The sequence below is a fragment of the Meles meles genome, chromosome 12 (assembly GCF_922984935.1).
Source record: "Meles meles chromosome 12, mMelMel3.1 paternal haplotype, whole genome shotgun sequence".
Classification (NCBI taxonomy): Eukaryota; Metazoa; Chordata; class Mammalia; order Carnivora; family Mustelidae; genus Meles; species Meles meles.
The window spans coordinates 29,674,816-29,694,880 of record NC_060077.1 but is presented as its reverse complement, the minus strand read 5'-3'; the positions used below and the strand labels follow the sequence as shown (position 1 = coordinate 29,694,880).

Here is a 20,065-nt window from a genome sequence, read left to right as displayed (position 1 = left end):
GTGTGTGCACCTGGAGAAATGTCCACATGGAGCTGGAGACCCTAGGGCAAAGCCTAGGACAAACCTGACTGCTGGGTCCTCATCAGGGAGCAGGTCTGTGAAGGCTCCTGGGACCCTAAAGTCCCAGAGGAATGAACGGACAGATGCCTCTGCAGCAGGGACAGGGGAGAAGGTCTTCCAGCCCAGGGGGCAGGGACCCAGGGACCCTCTGTGACGGGACGTGGATCCTTTCTCCATACAAAGCGATTGAGCTTCTGGCCACCACCAGTAGAGGGCCCCTGATGTCCAGCTCAGAAGTAGACTCATCACCAGCAGGTCAGAAATGCCCGGGAGTCCCAGCAACGCCCACCCTCTCTCCCTGCAAGGTCCTGCAGCTCACACCTTTTAGCTGAAGTGTCGCATTCATCCTCCACAAGACCACTGAGTATTCCCTAGTGCTTGGGGCAGCCCACATGCCTGCCCTGCTGTGTGGAGAGGACCCATGGTTGACTATGAGGAGTACACAGATCCCGGGGGCTCAGCCTGCAGCCTTGGGAGGCTGTGACAGGCAGACTCTATTTGGATACTGTGACAGTCGCCAAAACCCTCCGCGTAAACTCTTGCCTATGCAAACCCTCATCCTTCTAAGAGAAGCCCCAAAGCCAAGGGAGCCCCGATACTTCCTAGTCAGCCCACTGCCCCCAAAGCATCCCAGTCTGAGCCCTGCTCCATGCCACGCTCTGTCTCCGAGGGAGAGCAGAGGGTGTGAGTCGTGCATGTCACCTGCCAGACCCTTGCAGTGTGCAGGTGCTGGACAGCAGTGGCTATCTTCAGAGTAAGGCTCTTTCATTGTGAGTTTTCCCTGTCTTGTCACAGTAGCCCTCCCTCCAGAGAAAGCACTGGGTCTTGCTTCTGAACCCCAGGCCACCCTGTGGTCTTCTGGCATGCCCAAACAGAAAATATCCAGGAATTGGGCAGGAGGGGTCTCCCAGCCCCAGGAAAACAGGCCCCCAACTATACTCTGGCAAATCCACAAAGGGAGCCTGGACCCCAGGAGAGAGACCAGAGTTGGGGGGAGGGGGGCAAGGCAGCAGGCGAGGGGAGTGTGAGGGAGAGGGTCGGGTCGGGCATCACACTGCCTCTGTCCATATTTCCCCAGGCCCAGGGGTAGTCCTGAGGCACTAACTCTTAGGGCTGGTGGTCCCACACTGAATGCATAGCCTAGGGCCCTGACGCCTGGGTAGACGCCTCCTGTTGGCTCTGGAGGTCAGCCAGCCTAGGCCTGGGATCAGCCCTGCTCAGAGTCCAGCCCAAAGCCCCAGGCTGAAGAGGGATCCTGCCGCTGAAACAGGTCCATGAAGAAACCACAACAAACCCTTATCTGCATAGAAACCATTTCAGGAAGGAGAGAGGCAAAGGATAGATGATCAGAGAAGAGGACAGAAATGAAGGAGGGATGAAGCAGGTGCAGGCCCAACAGCAAGTTTTTGAGGGGCTTCTCTGCCCTTTGGCTGAGGCATCTGAGGGGCTACCGGACCCTGTGGCCATCATCCGGGCTTCTTCTCAGATCCTGGGCTTCTGCAGAGAAGCCCTGCCAGCCCACATGGGACCAGTGTAGAGCCAGGAGAACCCTGTCTGCCCAGGAGACGTCCCACTTGGAAATGCTCACTAGCCCTGTCTGCAGCACCAACTTCTGGTGCGGCCCACCTGTGTCCCCTTGAGGGGACACAGCAGGGTCACACAGCTTGGCTGCACTGGATCCTAGTCCCATGGCACTGTGGGCTTTGGTCTAAAGATGGTGTGAAGTCGGGTAGCTAGAAAGGACTGTCCCTTTGCCTCAGCATCTCATGCAGAGCAAACAGCCCTGGGTAGAGCTGTAGGAGAAGACCTGGAACCCGCTGGACCCCAGGGTAGGGCAGCACCATTCTCAAGGTCTACGGGACAGTGACTCAGGAAAGCCAGCCCATTGGGGGGGCCACAGGAGTGCGTTTGTGCGAAAAAGAATTCATGTGTCTCTGTGTCTCTCTGTGTGTGTCCCCATGTAGGCAGGCATGTCTTTGTATGTGTGTATCCCCATCAGTGTATGGGTCCTGATCTCCGTGTTTCCCCATGTGTGTGTGTCCCTTGTATATATATTTCTATGTCTGTGTCCTCATGTGTGTATCATGTTCCTGTGGTTCTGTGTATCGTTCTAGATGTTTCCATGTCCCTGTGTATCCATGGGTCTATGTGTCCCATGTCCCTCTGTAGGTATGGGTGTGTTTTTGTCCCTGTGTATATTGCAGCGTGTGTCCCCTCGTGTGCATGTCTTTGTGTGCACTATGGGGTAGAACAGTGATGGTGGTGGGGAAGGCACTCCACTTGGGGAGGCCCCTACTCCCACATTCCAGGTGGGGAACACCTGTTTAGAGGGGATACCACTTGCCTCCCTGGAAGAGTGATAGGCTCACGCTGCCAGGGAGTGAGGTGTCTGCAGCCCACCCTCCTCTCTTCTCTGCAGTGATGATGCTGGCTCAGCCAGTTCATCTCTCTGAGCCTCAGCTGCCTTAAAATATAAGAGGGGATGCAAACACCTGCTTGGTGGCATTTTTCAGAGGATTAAATGTGCCCACATGGGGCTATTGGCTCCCATAAGCCAAGTCCTTTGCAGGTCTAGGCCCTGCATTGAGAGGTGCCCTGTCACTGGGCTTCTCACACTTCGTGATGACTAGGTTGGGGGGAGGTACCATCACCCTCATTGCTACAGACAAGGAAACTGAGGTCAGTGAGGTTACATTATGTGTCCACCATCTTTGGAAGAGGGGCGTCTCCTTCCCCAGGGGTCTTCCTCTAGGCTGGCTGGCCTCCCCCAGCTGTCATCTAGGCCTCCGACCCCCAGACAGAGCCCACCCAGGAAGGAGGCATCTGGAAGAAGTGCACTGTTACAGACTGATATTTGTGTCTACCCCAAAATCCATACGTCGAAGCCCTCACCCCACAATGTGACAGTCTCTGGAGGCAGGGCCTTTGTAGGCAATTAGGTTTAGGTAAGCCTGAGAAGGTGGGAGCCCATGATGGGACGGGTGCCCTTCTAAAAAGAGGAAAACAGAGCTCTCTCCATATGCACACTGTGAGGAAAAGCCGTAGGGGCACACAGCAAAAAGGTGGCCGTCTGTGCCAGGAAATAGGCTTGTACCAGACCCTGAGCATGCTGGTGACCTCGAGACTCCCAGCCCCCAGAACTGTGTGAAATAAAAGCCTGTTGTCTGAACCCCCAGCAGATGGCACTTTGTTCAAGCAATGGAGTAGACTGCGGCACACAGACAAAGAAGCCAGAGACCACGGTTCCATGGAGGGGGTACAGGGAAACTTTGTCAGGGACAGGAATCGGGAGTTTAGTGATAAGCCAGTGGGGCCTGGCCAGGTGAGAACAAGAAGGGTTGCCAAGGAGGGCCCAGAGAGGAGAACAAGGAAGGTGGCCATAAGCAAGTGGCATCAGTTGCTGGCTGAGGGTGCCTGGCTTGGCTCTAAGCGTGGGCCAGATTCAGCACATCTGGCCCTGGAGGAAGCTGGCAGCCTGGGCCCCCTCATTCCCATGCTCCCAGAGTGAGGACTGAAACTGGGGGTCGCTGGCTGCATGCGAGCGGCCCAGCTGACACTGCCTATCAGAGCAGTCCCGGCTGCAGGGTAAGTCACTGGGATCTGGAGGTTCATCAGGTGGAGTAACAAGTGTCCCTGCAGCCTAGTGTGTGCTGAGGGCCCCACCTGACTCTCTTGCCCTTGTAACTGTTCTAGGGCTCTTGGCACCTGCCCACTTGGCCTCCCTGCAGAGTACATCTCCACTCCCTGGTCCCCGAGAGCACCTCTGATTTCCCATGCCCTGGAGAGATGCATCATTGTAAGACAACCAATCGGGGGGATGAAGTCAGAGCACGGTGTTGCCTGGAAGGGACAGGGGCCTGCTGGATAGAGGGCAGGGTGAGCCCGGGGCAGCATGCCGCTGATGCACAGTAGGCATGTTCACTGAGCACCCGCTGGGTGCTGGGCCCTGTGCAGAGTGCTTCCTGAAACATCTCACACTTGGCCGAACTGTCCCCGGCAGCAGGTTCCAGCTCCACCACTCTTAGAGAAGGAAAGGCTCAGAGTTAAGTAACATGCCCATGTTTCTGGAAGAATCAGAACCTGGGCCCAGACAAGTGGAGAACTTTATGAACTTTATGAAAGGTTGAGAAAAGGCCTAGACACAGAGCACCAGCCTTGCCCTGATGGGGCCCCCACATTGTGGACATTCTCTGAAACTGGACGACACGGGGTCTAGACTCAGCCCCATCCCACAGCTGACCAAGCTGAGGCTCAGAGATGGCACTGCTGAGGTCACCAAACACGGGGTCTGGTGGCGCTGGGAACCCCAACCCTTTGGCTGTCTTCATGCCCACCCCCTCCCGCAGCACCCCTGTAAACTGCCACAGGGTATGGCGTTTCCAATTCTTTAATCCTTAAGCCAGAGGCCTCCCCTCTCCTCTGCCTGAGCCTCACCATCCCTCGGCCTCAGCCTGCACTGGCGACACCTCCCTGGGGGCTCCTGTTCAGCCTGCCCACCTGCCTTCTGCTGCTCGGGGCACCTGGGAACCTGGGTAGAAAATGGCTCCAAGACAAGGCTGGCTCTTGGGAAATGAGACACCACACAGGATCATCCCATTTGTCTCCCAGCCTGAGCTGGGATGCCGGGCAGCACACGGTGCGGTGCTAAGAAGAGACAGGCAGGCAGCCGCACGGGGAAATCAGCTGGCAGCTTAAAGTTCATTCAGCTAAATGAAGGAGCACCCAGCCACCAGCCTGCAGGTCCCAGGCCTGGGAAGAAAATGTGCCAGCGGGACCTCTTGGTCCTGACCGGCTCCTGGCTGGCTGAGGAGGGTGTCCTCCTGGGACGTGCCTGTTGCTCACAGCCCCTGGGATGCGAGGGCGAGGAGACAGCCTGGTGAGACCATCTGCCAGCCACAGTTCAGGGTCAAGGAGGCACCTGTAATGCTGCCCAAAGTCCCTCTTCCTCAAAAAGCACAGCCCTGGAGCTGTGGGGACTGGCTATAAAGTGTGATGAGATTACAGGAGCCACAGAGGGGGCCTGGGGCTGTTGGCCCAGCTCAGGGCTCACTCGGGGCCTTCCAGTGCTGACTGACCCAGGCTGAGCAGGAAGAGAGAGGCCACCTCTCGGGAGGGCAAGCAGTGACTGTGGGGGTATCTCCATACATCCAGGCCAATGGAGGTACCTTTTCTTTCCCTAGAAAACTGTCAGGAGAGCTAGAAACAGAGACCCCCTGCCCCTGACCATGCTCCCAGCAGGAGAAGCAGGGGATGGGGCTCCACTCAGAGCCTAAAGCTCTGGCAAACCAAAGGGACACATCTCCTTACGACCACCTATGTCCAGGTAGCTCTTTATACAGGGACCCAGGAGGGGTGGACAGTCCTGTGGGTTCGCAAGGGTGTGGGGGAGTGTGGGGGGAGCTATCATAAGTCCTACACACCTGCAGTGCACAAGTGCACTGGCCTCACATCCCGGCCTGGCTACTTAGTGGCTGTGTGACTGTGGGCAAGTCATGCAACCTTTCTGAGCCGTAGTGTCCTCCCCTGGAAAATACCTCTAACCTCACAGAGTCATTAGGGGAACTCAGAAGCCCACTTTTTCTCTCCCTTTGGAAGCTTGATAGTCAATGTTATATACCAAATTTAGAGACAAGAACACAGGCGGGAAAAAGAAATAGGTACTTCCAAATCTCAGACTCTCCCCAGCTGCAAATTCTAAAAGGAAGTAGCCTGCACCTCCCCACCCTTCCCGGGACCTGCAGATTATCTCCTGGCTGGTGATCTAGAGGGTGCTTTCCTACCACCTCCAACATGAATGGTACCCATGAGGGCAAATCATCACCCTTGCTCTTAGACACCCCCTCAGAGGTCATGAGACCCTTTCTGTCTCACAACGGCCCCCTGGAGGGCTGCAGATCCTGAGACACTGTCCTCAGATTATAGACACCTGGCAAAGAAATAAGGGCTTCCCAAATCAAAACCATTGGTAAGTGGTGGGCAGGGCTGAATCAGGTTGGGGGACCGCCCTTCTAGTAGCACCCTTCCTACCACACTGGGGACTGTAAACTGGGTTGGGCAGCCTGCGGTATGTCCTCAGACTGATCGATTAGTGATGTCTATGCCTGGGATGGTGGGGGTGAGGAGCATGAGCGTGGGCACATATCTGTCATACTGGGCTGGCCACCACCTCCCTTACCATGCATGGGACGGAGAGAAGGTGCATGCGAGTCAGACTCACAACCTCTCAGAAGGGATTAGCTTCTCTCTCCTTGTTTAGTTGAGGTACCCGAGTGATCCCTCTCACTAAGCAAGTATCACTGAGGCCAACAGGACCAGATCCGGTGGGGGAGAGGTGGTTGGAGATAAAAGCCCTTCTCTTCATGAACTGGCTAGCTCTGACAGACTTCCTGGGTCACCTTCCCAGGGTCACTCTGGGACCCTGACCATGGGTCAGCACAGAAGGAAGCCTATGGTAACAGATGCAGGACAGGGGCTGGGCTGCCACTTCCCAGGTAACATTTGATTTTCCTCAATTCTCTAGGACAGCCACCTTCACTGAGGCAAGGAGCAAGAAGGTATTTCTCTCCAGGTATCCTGAACAGCAGGATTTGGGTGCTGAGGGCAGACTCAGCCCTGTATGAAAAGCTGAGAGGAAAAGGACTCAAATATTTGCTTCCCAGGAGGAAATCGCTCTCAGAATAGTCGGCAGAGGAGAAAGGGAAGGGTGAGCTGGGCACAAACCCAAAAGGAGTCTGGACAGAAGCAAATCCCACATCTGGTTAGGGAGGCCAAAGCTTTGCACTCCTCCGGAGTCCCTGAGCTGGAAGCGGGGCTGACCCAGGGGCAGAGTGCTGAACCCCACCACCCCCAAGTTCTAGATATCGGACAACTGGGTGTGGAGGCCCTGGGAGGTGCTGGGGACCCACTCCTGCCTTCCACGAGCTCAGAGACTGCTTCTGTTTGCCTGCCGGCAACACTGTTGCCAAGAGTCGTGAGCTTTGGGTGCCCGGGTCCGAGTACCCACCCTGTTGTAAAAGGGGGGAACAGATCCAGGGAAGAGAAGCAAGCATGGTCCAAGCCACGTGGTGGATGAGTTCATGCCGACGTTGGCATCGGATCTCCGTGTGAGCCTGGCTCCAGGGCCTGGACCCGCCCGAAGGGCGGACTGGAGCATTTACCTCCCTCCTCCTTGACCCTGGCCCACCATGAGAAATCTCACTGAGCCCCTCGCTCCTGGTTAAGCCTGATGAGACTCTGGGCCCATGCAAGCTTTCTGCCTTGCACTCAGGTACCTACTTCCCAAAGGAGTAGGGAGGACAGATCTGAGAGGCCTGCCTGCTAGTCCAGGTGGATGAAGAAGAGAAACCCTGATTGCAGAAGGGTGAGCTGTCAGTGCCGAGCACCTGGCACGTGAACCAGAAGAAAGAGGAAGAAGTGGCTTTCAGGGGCAGCTACTGTCAGGCTCACTGCTGGCCGTGTCCTGCCCGGGCCGTACAGCAACCATCCCTGCACAAGAGCCCAGCGGCCACAGGTCAGCCTCCCTTGCTTTGATGCTGCTCACACTTGTGCTAGATGCCAGCCTCCCTGATTTACACAGCTCTGCTCTCCCACTGAGTGCTGCCTGCCAGGGATGGCACCTGCCCACACCTCACTGGGCCCCTCCTAGCAGGGTCAAGGCAGCAGAGGCCATGGGGCGGGCTGGGCCATGCATTCCTAGCCCCTCCGTTCGCTACCCTCTTATCGATGATGTGCAGGGAGATAAAGGCCAGGGGTGGCTCTTGGTGAGAGAGGGAGGAAGGAGAGAATCCTCCTAGTTGAAGACAAGCAAGCCCACAAACTCCTTGTACCTCCCGCTCCTCCTCCTTTTTAAATCCTTAAATCTGGTCATACGGGTTTCCCACACTATTCAGAAGTTTACCTTTACCAAAGACCTACATGAGTCCTTGTTTTCAGTAACCAAAATAGACCTGAAGAAGATTTTCGCTTTACAAATGGTGACAGCCTCTTCACTTTACAGCATTTCAGCTTACAAAAGATTTCACAGGAATGTTCCATCTTCAGATAAGAGGGGAAACCTTCAACTGTTTTTCATGGAGAGAACACTCAGGAGGAACTAGATCTCTCCAGACAAAACGACATCCTCCTTCTCACCGGTCTCCTCAGCTGGGGACCCTGAGCTGACAAGGGTGTAGGGAAAAGAAGGGGTGCCCTGGACACGACCCCCACACTGGGAAAAGAGGTGGCCAGGCGAGGTGAGCAGCCCGGCAACTCCACCTGGATACCCTGCTCTGGGGACTGGGTTTTAGGGTCAACACCCTAAAAGGTACCATGTTTCCTGTGTTAGGCTGAACAGGAGGCACAGTCTGCTAAGGACCAGAAGAGGGCTCCAACGTCCCCCTGGCCAGTGGGGAGGCTGGCGCACCCTGACTGTCCCCGGGGTCGCTCACCTCTCCTTTCTTCACGGTCATGGACTGCCGGCGGGGCGTGATCTCCTCGTTGATGCTGGACAGGAAGTTCTGTGAGATACGGAGGGCATCCTGCAGCAAAGGGTGGTCGGGGTGGCTGGAGGGTGTGTGCTTCAGCAAGTCCTATATTAGGTGAGGAGACTCAGGTCAGAGGGAGCCCAGCCCTGGCACCCACCACGGTGTGCAAACTGCAGACACAGGCCAGGCAAACCCAGGACAGCTCTCTGACGGGCCGGGGCTAGGCGGGCAGTGTCTGCCGAGCACCATCCCATAAGCAGGTCCTAAACCTAGACGGTGTTCCCACAAGTCCATGCTGTATGCAAGCTGCCAACAGGGGCTCCTGCTCTTGGGGTCGAGGGCAGGGTTTGTCCACCTCGGCCCACGACGTTCTGGGCTGGACCATTTCTTGTGGTGGGGGCTGTCCTGTACACTGTAGGACACAGCCCTCCCTAACCCCGGCCTCTACCCACTAGATGCTGGCACTCCTCCTTGGCATTTGGGATGAGAAGCAAAGTCTCCGACATTGCTGCATGTCCCCTAGGGGGCAGAATTGGCCTTGTTCAGGACCTCTGGTCTGTGCCAGCTCAGGAGAAAGCACCTGGCCTTCCCTGCTCCTCCTGCTTTAGAGAAGAGACTAAACCTCTTTAGAATACAGATGGAAACGCTGACTCCTTCTCCACTAGGAATGCAAGTAACTCGTGCGGCAAGTAATTCATGTGGAAGGTCAACAGCTCCTTGGTTCAGAAAAACGAACTCCCCTTAGCTTTCAGATCTCCTCTGCTGAGATGATATAAGCTTGGAGGAAAGCTCTGGTGCTCATGGTTCCAGAACCCCCACGCCACCTCTGAGTGGTTCTGGCTTCTTCCTGTCAGGATGCTTAGAGTGAGGACAGATAAAGGCCTCTGAGGCTCTGTTCGACAGGCCACCAGCCAGAGCCTTCTAACCATGCCTCTCATCTCCCTCTTTATCAGAAGATAGTGAGGAATTATGAAATGTGCACTTAAGGGGCGCCTGGGAGGCTCAGTCGTTAAGCGTCTGCCTTTGGCTCAGGTCATGATCCCGGGGTCCTGGAATAAAGATCCACATCAGGCTCCCTGCTTGGCGGGAAGCCTGCTTCTCCCTCTCCCTCGTCCTGTTTGTGTTCCCTCTCTCACTGTCTCTTAATAAAGATCTTAAATAAAATCTTTTAAAAAAAAGATTTAAGAAGTATGCACTCTGGGGTGCCTGTGTGGCTCAGTAGGTTAATAAGCCTCTGCCTTCGGCTCAGGTCATGATTTCAGGGTCCTGAGATCGAGCCCCACCCACATCGGGCTCTCTGCTCAGCGGGGAGTCTGCTTCCCTGCCACTGTCTCTCTGCCTGCTTATGATCTCTGCCTGTCAAATTAAAAAAAAAAAAAAAAGTGCCCTCAACAGAATACTATACAGCTTAAATTCTATGGGGCAGAGCTGTTTGGGCTGAAGTGGGACAATCTCCACCACATTATATTAAGGGGAAAAAAAAGCAAAGTATGGAATGATACATATAGCACAATGCCTTCTGTGTAATTAAAAAAGTTGTCAGTATGTGCATGAAAGAATTCCTGTGGTGGTGGTGGGGAGGAAGCAGGAAAGCAAATGGAAACCTCATGCACTTAGGTGACTTGGTTGTAAATTAAAAAAAAAAAAAAAAAAAAAATGTGGGGCGCCTGGGAGGCTCAGTGGGTTAAGCCTCTGCCTTTGGCTCAGGTCATGATTCCAGGGTCCTGGGATCGAGCCCCGCATCGGATCTCTGCTCGGCAGGGAGCCTGCTTCCGGCACCCCGCACCTCCCCCCCCCCCGCCTACTTGTGATCTCTGTCTGTCAAATAAATAAATAAAATCTTCTAAAAAATGCATGTACAGGGGCGCCTGGGTGGCTCAGTGGTTTAAGCCGCTGCCTTCGGCTCAGGTCATGATCTCAGGGTCCTGGGATCGAGTCCCGCATCGGGCTCTCTGCTCGGCAGGGAGCCTGCTTCCCTCTCACTCTCTCTGCCTGCCTCTCTGCCTACTTGTATCTCTCTCTGTCAAATAAATAAATAAAAATCTTTAAAAAAAAAAAAAATGCATGTACAACTTGCTCTAAATATAAGTGAAGAGGGTCACCTGGGCAGTAGGACTAGGGGCCAGCTTCATTTCCCCTGCTGCCTTCAGGAGCAGCCCCAGTGAGGTGGGCCCTCCCCATGCTCCCTCTCCCCAGGCTGGGAGGTAGTGGTCATCCTTGGGGCCCTGCAAGGCACCTACTCTCAGTGCCCCGACCCCATCTACCTTGGAGGCCCTTCTTACTTGGGACAGGATGCTCCACCTGGCACCTCCTCTTCAAGAACACCCAGGCCCCCCTGCGAACCTGCTTTGTCCCCCCCCCCCCCCGTGAGACTCTCATTTCTAACATCGTCAATAAAGGTGTATGGCAGGAACAGGGGTAAGGGGTGGATAACACTGACGAACATCAGAAGCCAAGAAGGGGTTGAGACGGTTCCAGGTGGGGGACTCACATGCAGGACCAGCGTGCTGCGGGTCACCCGGTCCACAGGCTTGTAGAGCAGGGCTGCAGAGAGATGGGCAGGGTGAGAGGTGGCCGCGCATGGAGAAGGCAGCCCCAGACCACCTGCCTGCCTGTCCTTGTGGGAAGAGCTTGGGCAAAGAGAGCAGCCCTGGGAACCAATCCATACCATACCCAGCGACAAGCGCCAACTCAAGAGCACCTAGAAGATAAGCCCATGGCTTTGAGCTTTCGGTCTGTGACATTAAATGCTGAGTGCAGAGCTACTGGTCAGAACCCAAGCTGACGCCCCTCCCTCTGGAGCTGGGTAGCCCACGAGCACCTGGTGCACATGGGCTGACAAGGGTCCCAATCATGGCAGGACACCTGCTCTCTGGCCCCGAGGGTCTCCTGGGAGCAGACCAGCATGTCACTCGCAATGCCCATCCCTGCACAGTTTGGAGCCCCGACTTTGAGGACAGCGGAAACTTACTCGGGTGCCGACACAGTTCTTGGCTTTGTAAGTGTTTTCAGACACCTGGTCTCCAGCAGCACAGGAGCCCTGGCCAGCCTTGGCAGCCCCCACTTCTCTATCAGGACGGCGAGCCCAGCCCATGACCGGCACAGATGCGCACACGTGTCCTAACATATGTCAGGTGCGTTTCCTCACGTGACTCCCACCACTACCGTAAGACATGCATCGTTAGCCCCATTTTACAGATGAGAAGCTGACTCAGAGGACGGTGAAGCTCTGCTTGGCAGAGCCAGGTCTGCTGTTTTCTGGAAGTGCAATTCTTCACGCTATCCTAACAACTGCAATCAAGAAGTGACCTATCAGTGCTGAGGCTGCTTTCCTCCCAGAGTGAAGAGGCTGGACACACGGGCCTGGGGGAGCCTGACAGCTCTGGCTTTCCCTGTGCTTGGCCACGTAGGACCTGTGGTTCCAGCTCAGTTCCTTTCGTTCTAAATCTGTCCTGTCACCTGAAAAAAGGGAACATAAAATCCTCCTTACAGGGCCGTTGGGGGCAACATGATGACATTTTAAATGCCCGGCAGTGCCTGGTTTATGGGTGTCTGCAAACTCCTACCATCCTTCCTGGTTGCTACTGTTGGGGGCAGGCTGGTCCTGACCATGTCCTTCACCACCCAGCACACCCAGTGCCGCTTTTCCCCTGTCTCCGCTCTATTAGAAGTCTCGAACAGCAAAGTCGCCAGAGGGTGACCCAAAGGGGTCACCTGTTTGCTTTTCTAGCAAATGCCCCATCAGCTCATGGCAGCTGCCCCCATGGACAGCATGAAGAGGCCTCAGCCTAGAGAACTCACTTTCCAAAGAGTTCTTGGTCGTCTGGTCCTTGGCATCCTTGTTGCTTCTGGCCCTCAGGTTCTGCAAAGAAAAGCACGTTTTTACACGGGACAACTGAGGCAGCACTGAAGGGGCAGCAAGTCCAGTGGCCAGCCACCTTCTGCAGAAAACTTACCCTTCTTTCACGGCACAAAACCTTAGGGGGAGGCAAGTCTTGGGTATGCCCTTGATCAAAGCATGAAATACAGGGTGGGCAGAACACAAGGCCTGCCCTGGGCACCATGGTTCACCTGGAACTACTGACATTCAGGGCCAGAGATTTGGATTTGCTTACTGTGGGGGTCTGTCCTGGACATCACAGGGCACGGGGCAGCACCCCAGGGCCCCACCTATAGCAGCAGCATGCCCCCACCTGTTGTGACAATCAAAAATCCCCAGGCATTACTCAGTCATCTGCTAAGGACAAAATCACCCCTCGGTGATACAGAGCCTCGGATATACAGAAGCCTATAAAAACAAGGCAAACCACAGTGTCCTTCCTTAATGCACAGAATCACTTTCTCAGAGAAGTTGAACAGTGTGCAACAGGCTGGAGGGCTGGAAAAGCACTGACCTCTGGAAATGGCCAGGGCAGGCCCCCTCACCACTGAGACCCACGCTGGATTCCCCCTCCTCCCACTCTCTCCTGACTTCCCAAATGTACAGGCATACCTTGGAGATCTCGTAGGTTTGCTGCTGGACCACCACAAAGAAGGGAGTATTGCAATAGAGCAAGACTAGTGAATTTTTTTTGTTTTTGTTTTCTAGGGCCTAGAAAAATTATGCTTACAGTATACTACAGTCTATTAAGTGTTTAAGAGCACTAGGTCTGAAAACAATGGACCTACCTTAATTAAAAAATACTTTATTGCTAAAGAATGCTTACTATCATCTGAGCTTTCAGGAAGTCATTATCAACACTGATCATCATCAACAATAGAATAACAATGGAAAAGTTTGAAATGTTGCAATAATTACCAAAATGTGACACAGCGAGCAAATGCTGTTGGAAAAATGGCACCGAGAGACTTGCTCAACACACGGTTGCTGCAAACCTTCAGTTTGTAAAAAATGCAGTACCTGCAAAGTGCAATAAAGCAAGGCAGGCCTGTAGTTTCTAACGAACAGGCGCTATGATCCCCAGGAGGAGAGCAGGGCTTTTTGGTGGGTAGGTCATGTTCTCCCACAACTGCATCAAAGGCATCATCGATTGGGTCCAACATACCCAGAGCAACGAAGATGTATGATTCCTGTGTACCTGAAATCACCTCCAGGAAGAAGCTATGGTTAATCCCACTACCAGGCTGTTGAACAACAATGAAAACCAGCACGGGGACAGGAAGGGGCTCAGAGATGGCTTTCCCAACCTCTCGTGCTATAGTCAATGTCTCATGACTAAAAACGATGGTATTTACAGCTCACTGGGGCCAAACTCCACAATGCACTTTCGTGCCTCTCTTGAGAGTTGAACGGTCCTCACCGTGATTATTTATCTGTATGTCTGCCTCAGCAGTTCCCAAGGGGCGCGGGAGTGTGAGTGAGGGGGTGTGAGAGCAGAACACAAGCCCCTGCAAAACTCAGGGTCCATGCTCCCGTGAGCCTGGAGGAGCCCTCACACCATGTGCCCCTGGGCCACACCACGCACACGGTGCAGAGGTAGGTCCAGGAGTCCTGCTTCAAGGAGACTTACACATCTGGCTTAATCCCACAGTTCTCAAACTTAACTTGACCCAGAGGACCTTTTGCCAGAACTCTCAATATCTCTCGTGTGGGAGCTGGCATTCCATGGAATCCCAGCTTGGGCAACTCTAGTCTAAGTGGACGCTGCTCTGGCTCGTTTTCAGGGCCAGGAGCAGATGAAGGGCCATCGCTCCACTGCTCCCCATCCTAGAAGTGACCATCCGGTCCCCACACCTGAGCTCCAACCCCTGGAATGCAACCTCTCCTGACCTGCTGTTTGTTTCCTTTGGTTTAGTTTTGCTCTGTGTCTCTGGGTCTCCTTCAAAAACACGGTGGAGAACCCAAGTGGATGCCACCTTCAAGGTACAAGCTTCACGGGGGGCCAGCAGAAAGCTGTCTCCCTCCCAGCACCCCTGCCTCAGCTCAGATTCCCACGGGACCATGTGACCCCTGGGTGGTGTCTCACCATTGCTTCCTCTTTCCTCTATAGGAAACTGTCTGGGTGGACTTGAACTTGGCCCCCTTTAATTATAGCCTGCTCTTGTGCTCGCTTCGGCAGCACATATACTAATTATAGCCTGCTCTTAAAGGATTAGGTCTCTAATTTGTCAAGGTCACTCTGTATTCCGCACCAACACCCCAGCTGTTAGGGGTGGTGGGCTTGCTAAGCGAATGAGCTCAAGAAAGGTATGGCCTCAATGCTCTAGGCAAAACAGAGCAGAGAGGGAGGGACGTCTGGAGCCAGCCTAGATAGAAGCCTGGGTGCGTATAGCCTGTTACCAGCAGTAACAGGCAGGGAGTGCCTGCCCCCACAGGCTCTGGAAGAGCAGCATGGCACCCACTGCCACCATGAGAGATAATCAGCACCCACAATACCCCCCTCTCATGACAAATTACAAAATGGCACAAAGCCCCCAGAACAAAGCCAGGTATGACAGTCAGGGTATGACTGTCTCTCAGCAAGGGAGACCCCACTCAGTACCTATTTCTAGTTTCCAATTATCTTTCTTATGCTAATTTCTCTCATGGACTCTTTCTGCCCAGAATCCTTGCTTGGTGGAGGGAAGGCAAGTCAGAGCTCCGAGGAGCTGGAGCCATCACAAGTAATGACAGGCCCAGAAAGAGGAAAATGTCACCCAACTGCACAGGGCAGACACAGGATGTGGAAAACCCTCTCCAGAGCCTGGAGAGGCCAGTGCTGCAGGTTCTGGTCCAGGGATGGCCTGCTTGTCCCTCTCTGTATCCGAAGTGCTCTCAGAGGCCCCTCATGCTAACACTCCGGGCTCAAGGTTTCAGTGCTTGTGGAGCTCCAGCCTGGAGCATTCTTCAGTCCCACACCCCTTATTAGTTGCTCAGCCTCCCCAGCAAGCGATGTTCCCCAGAGGAATAGAGCACAGCACAGCTCCCAGGCTGCTCTCTAGCAACCAGGTGCCTTGTCAGCCCAGGACCCTCACATTCAGACCTCTGCTAATGAGACAGAACTATGGACACTCATTACTGCACACAGATGGCACAAGAGAGTTATGTGTCTGGGGCACTCAGCAGAGCCCTAGAATTGGGCCCTGGCCCTGGGGGACGCAGGGCTCTTGTGGGGCTGCTCCTCCTGTGTCCCCCACGCATAGGGCTGACAGAGCTAACCCAGAAGCCTCTGGAAACAGAGCGGAGATTTACAATCAGAACTTGGTCTGGTATGCCTTGTTCTCGCGGGTCATGATGTACCAACGACCGGCCCACGTCCCACCCGGGGGAGGTGGAGGGGTGCACCTGTCTGAACAGTGTCACGAGTACCTCAGAGATTTCTGCAAACTGAGCGTTGGCCTGACAGCACTTCTCAGCCGTTTCCATGGCAACTCCGTAGTTGTCTACAAAGGCTCGGTACACACCCAGCTGGCTGGCCTGCAGGGAGGAAGGAACAGAGTGTGGGACAGGTGCAGGGCAGGTGCCACTGCTTCTCATCTTTCTGAGAAATGGGCTTCTGTGCACAGCTCTGGAGAAAGCCCAGGGGCAGCAGACAGCACCAAGCTGCAGTCACCTCACCTCTTCCTTGCTGTCGCCTCCCACCTGCTTCCCCTCCCCACGCACTGAGCATGTTCCCCCTTCCAAGTGACACGTTGAGAAGTGACTCACAGCCCCGGGCAGGTAACAGCTCCCTTCCACAGCTGCTGATTCCTCCCACTCTACTCACTTACATGGTGCCACCAGCACCGTGTAAAATGCACCGTCTAAAATGCAAGGCTGTCCGTGAGCGCGGACGAGAGTCTACATAGGTGGGGTGGGGAGGCACCTTCTCATTCTGGCCGTAGGAGGCCGTAGTGGACAGGGAGGTGGGCCCCTGGCCTGGGGTGGCCACAGTGCTCCATTCTTGTCCGACCCCTTCAGACACGTAAGGCCCATGCAATCTAGCTGGCCTTGGAGAAGAGGGGCTCCCACTGTCTAGACATGAGCCCAGCCCAAACCTGGCAAGGGGTCCAGGTACCACAAGCCACACCTGGCATGTGGGAGACACGCTGGCTGCCAGCTGCAAGGCGAGAGGCATTTTATTTTTTATTTTTTAAAATTAATTTATTTTTAAAATTAACATATAATTTATTATTTGCCTCAGGGGTACAGGTCTGTGAATCATCAGTCTTATAGAATACAGCACATACCCTCCCCGTTGTCCATCACCCAGCTACCCCATCCCTTCTCCCCAAGGCAAGAGGCATTTTGTCTTTTGTCAAACCAAAGGTATTAATAGAGGGTCTCGTCACATACCTCCTGATCAGTGACCCAAATGAGTGACAACTTCCATGGGTGTGTGGGGGCGGGAGGAAAGCTGCCACCACCTCTGGGCCCCAGGTCACCTTCAGAGGCAGCCGAGGGAAGCCAGCCCTCATCTTGTACCAGCACAGCCAGGCCTGGGGAGGGAAATGGAGGACCCCCGCGACCTGCTAGCCGGGATTTCCCACTGCAGACCAGGGGCTGGAAGCCTAAAGCTTTAGCTGATCCTGGTGTTTGTTCTGTGCTGAATCTGAATTTTGATTCTATATGCATTTGCATTTATATTGAATTTTATGTTTTCTTCAGATGACAGTCCCAGATGCTGGGTAAGCCCTTGGCACGGTCTGGTCTCTGGCTCTGCTCCCTGTGGGGGCTGCATGGAGGCCCAGCCTGGCCCCTCCTGCACAGATCACCCTGACTGGTCACTCCATTTCCAAGTGCCAATCAGGACAATAGTCAGACCCGGAGCACTTCCTTTTCTCCCTCCTCTGCGGCTCACTGAACGCCTCCCCCACAATGAAGACCTGCTTTAGGCACTGTACTGTCACCGCAGCCACAAATCACTCAGACACAGTGGGGCCAGCAGCAGGAGAGATGCACAATAAATAAGTCAACAAACATGTCATACAGCAGATGTCTGAGAACAGAGCTGGGGTTAAAAGCTATGGTGCTTTTTTTTATCTGCTTCAGATAGTGTGGTGGGAGCCCTGAGGGGACATTACTGTCGACAATGATGTCGACAGTCAAAATTCCTACGTTGAAACCCTAACTCCCGGCACCTTAGAATGCGACTGTGTTTAGAGATAGGGCATAAGAGGCGATGAAGTTAAAATGAAGTTGTCAGGGCAGGTCCTAATCCGGACTGGGATGACTGGGGCTCTCATGAGAGATAAGTACACACACCGAGGGACCCTCGTGAAGACACAGGGAGACTGCTGCCATCTGCGAGGCAAGCAGAGAGGCCTCAGGAGAGACCAACCCTGCCAGCACCTTGATCTCAGACTTCCAGCCTTCAGAACTGTGAGGAAATAGATTTCTGTTGTGCAAGCTGCCCAGACGAGCAGCCCTAGCAAACCGATATGAGGTCTAAGAGAGAAGAACCCCTTCCATTACTTCTTCTCCCTTTCCCAAAGGAACTCGCATCTTCCATGTGGCTTTTGCCAAGTGCCAATCAATCTAATCTCACACTTTTAGCCAACCCAAACCAGAGCCGGACCAGTAATGGGATCGATGGCGATCAGGATGGCGATCCTGATACGAGGCACCGAGGACACAGCATCACTGCTGTGGTTTATTCAGTTTTCGCCAGAAACACAGAATCTATTCCTGAGGAAACCTCAAACAAGCCCAAACTGGCCAGTACCCTTCAAAAAAATGTCAAGGCCATGAAAGACAAGCAAAGGCCAAGGAACTGGTATAGCCCGAAGAAAACAAAAGAGATGTGAACACTGAGTCCATCTTGTGAGCTCAGACTGGATCCTGAATCAGAGAATGCAAGCGGCTACAAAGAACGCGATGGGGGCACCTGGGTGGGGCAGTCTGTGAAGTGTCCGACTCTTGATTTTGGCTCAGGTCACAATCTCAGTGTCCAGAGATTGAACCTCATGTTGGGCTCTGTGCTGAGTGTGGAGCCTGCTTGAGAATCTCTCCCTTTCCCCTACCCCTCCCACTCATTCTCTCTCTCTCAAATAAATAAATGAATATTAAAAAAAAAAAAAAAAAGAAAGAAAGAACACAACGGCTAACTTGGGAGAAGTTCGCATATGGACTGTGGACAAGGTAACAGTGCCTCACCACTATGAAAGTTCCTGAATTTGATCATTGTACTCCGTGGTTATGGAAGAGCTTGTCTTTGTTTTTATCAGGTACACAATGAAGTATTTGGGGTAAAAGGGCAGATCTATCTGCAAGCTATTTTCAAACTATTCAGGATGTGTGTGTGTGTGCGCGCGCGCGCGCGCACACACCTATATAAAAATGAGAGAGGAAAAGATAAAACAAACTTGGCAAAATGTTACCAGTGGTGGCTCTGGCACATGGGAGTTCTTGAACTATTTGTGCACCTCTCTGGAAGCTGGAAATGATGAGAAAAACAAAAGAGTAATCCGACAAAATTTGAGCCAGGAACAGACCCCAAGAAGCGGCAATGAACCAATCCATTCCCGCAGGAAGGGGAGGTAGGCTCACAAATCCCGGAGCGGAGGGGAGGTGCTGCGGCTGGGGCAGGGCATCACAGGCTCCTTCGGTCCCAAGACTTACCCAGCAGGGGAGCCTACTGGAGTGACGGGGCTGACCCCGCTGTGCCGTCAGAAAGGGACAGGGGTGCCCCTGAACCCAGCTGGGCAGCACACATGAACACTCTTCTTGGGCCTGGTTCCCGGGGCGTGACGTCCCATGGCCGCCCCACCTCTCTCCCTAGTCTGCTGCAGCGTCTGACCCACAAAGGTGGCTCAAGGACACTGGGGAAACCAGAGGAAACTTCCCAAATTCTGGTGTTCACTGGACTATGACAAATTGAAAGCCAAGTTTCTGAGCAATGTCCGAATGTTATTTGGAAAGCGTGTTGGGTGCAGTTTCTTCTCAACAACATGATTCTCCAATTCTCAGGAGGGCTGCAGGTTGAGCCAGATCCACTAGGTTTAAACCTGTGGACACTGCACACAGAGAGAAACGGGGGAGAGGGCACTTCGGAGATGGTGGGGCTGCATCAACATGGCCTCCCATTTTCTGGCCAGAGGAAGAAGGGTCTCACGTGGTAGGAATCTCCATTAAAAAAGTGAAAAGTTTCCTGTGTTTCTTACATCTTCGCTCCGGCCTGGAGTCCGAGGTGTCTGCAGCCCAGGGCAGTGGAGAGAGGGGACTGCCAACAGGAAGGCCACACCTTGGAACAAAACACTCAAGCCCAGGTGTGAGCCAAGGCAAGGACTGGGTCTGGACCAGCTGGGAGTCTGGGCAGCCCAGTGGGGGCATGCTCTGCCTGTGACCTTGGGCCACCTCTACCCTTGGAGGACTGGTTTCCCTTGGGAGGGGGAGGTCTCCAGGTCAAAAGCATGTGCCCAGGGGGCCCAGACTGGACTCAGCTCAGGTTAGGGATCCTAAGAGGAAGAAACTCCATCACAGGGGTCTGTCTGGCACCTGCCTTCAGTGACACTCTCAGGACAGCTGCTGGGCTCTCCTACCCAGATGCCCCTCTTCCACAGACTGACTGGCTCCATGCATTAGACCCGCAAAGGAGGCAGGGGCTCCTTTCCACACATGTTGGAAGACAGACATCAATCGGACA

At 54.1% G+C, this 20,065-nt stretch overlaps 1 protein-coding gene across 2 annotated transcripts in view; it reads right to left on the bottom strand.

The window, feature by feature from the left end:
• Positions 1–20,065, bottom strand: part of BCR (BCR activator of RhoGEF and GTPase) — a 122,075-nt gene that overhangs the window by 31,540 nt on the left and 70,470 nt on the right. For both annotated transcript variants that reach the window (XM_046024882.1, XM_046024883.1), the window contains exons 5-8: positions 15,811–15,918; positions 12,324–12,384; positions 11,014–11,066; positions 8,487–8,627 (exon numbers count right to left, since the gene is read on the bottom strand). In XM_046024882.1, the coding sequence (XP_045880838.1) occupies positions 8,487–8,627; positions 11,014–11,066; positions 12,324–12,384; positions 15,811–15,918 (363 nt within the window). The remainder of the gene's footprint in view (positions 1–8,486; positions 8,628–11,013; positions 11,067–12,323; positions 12,385–15,810; positions 15,919–20,065) is intronic.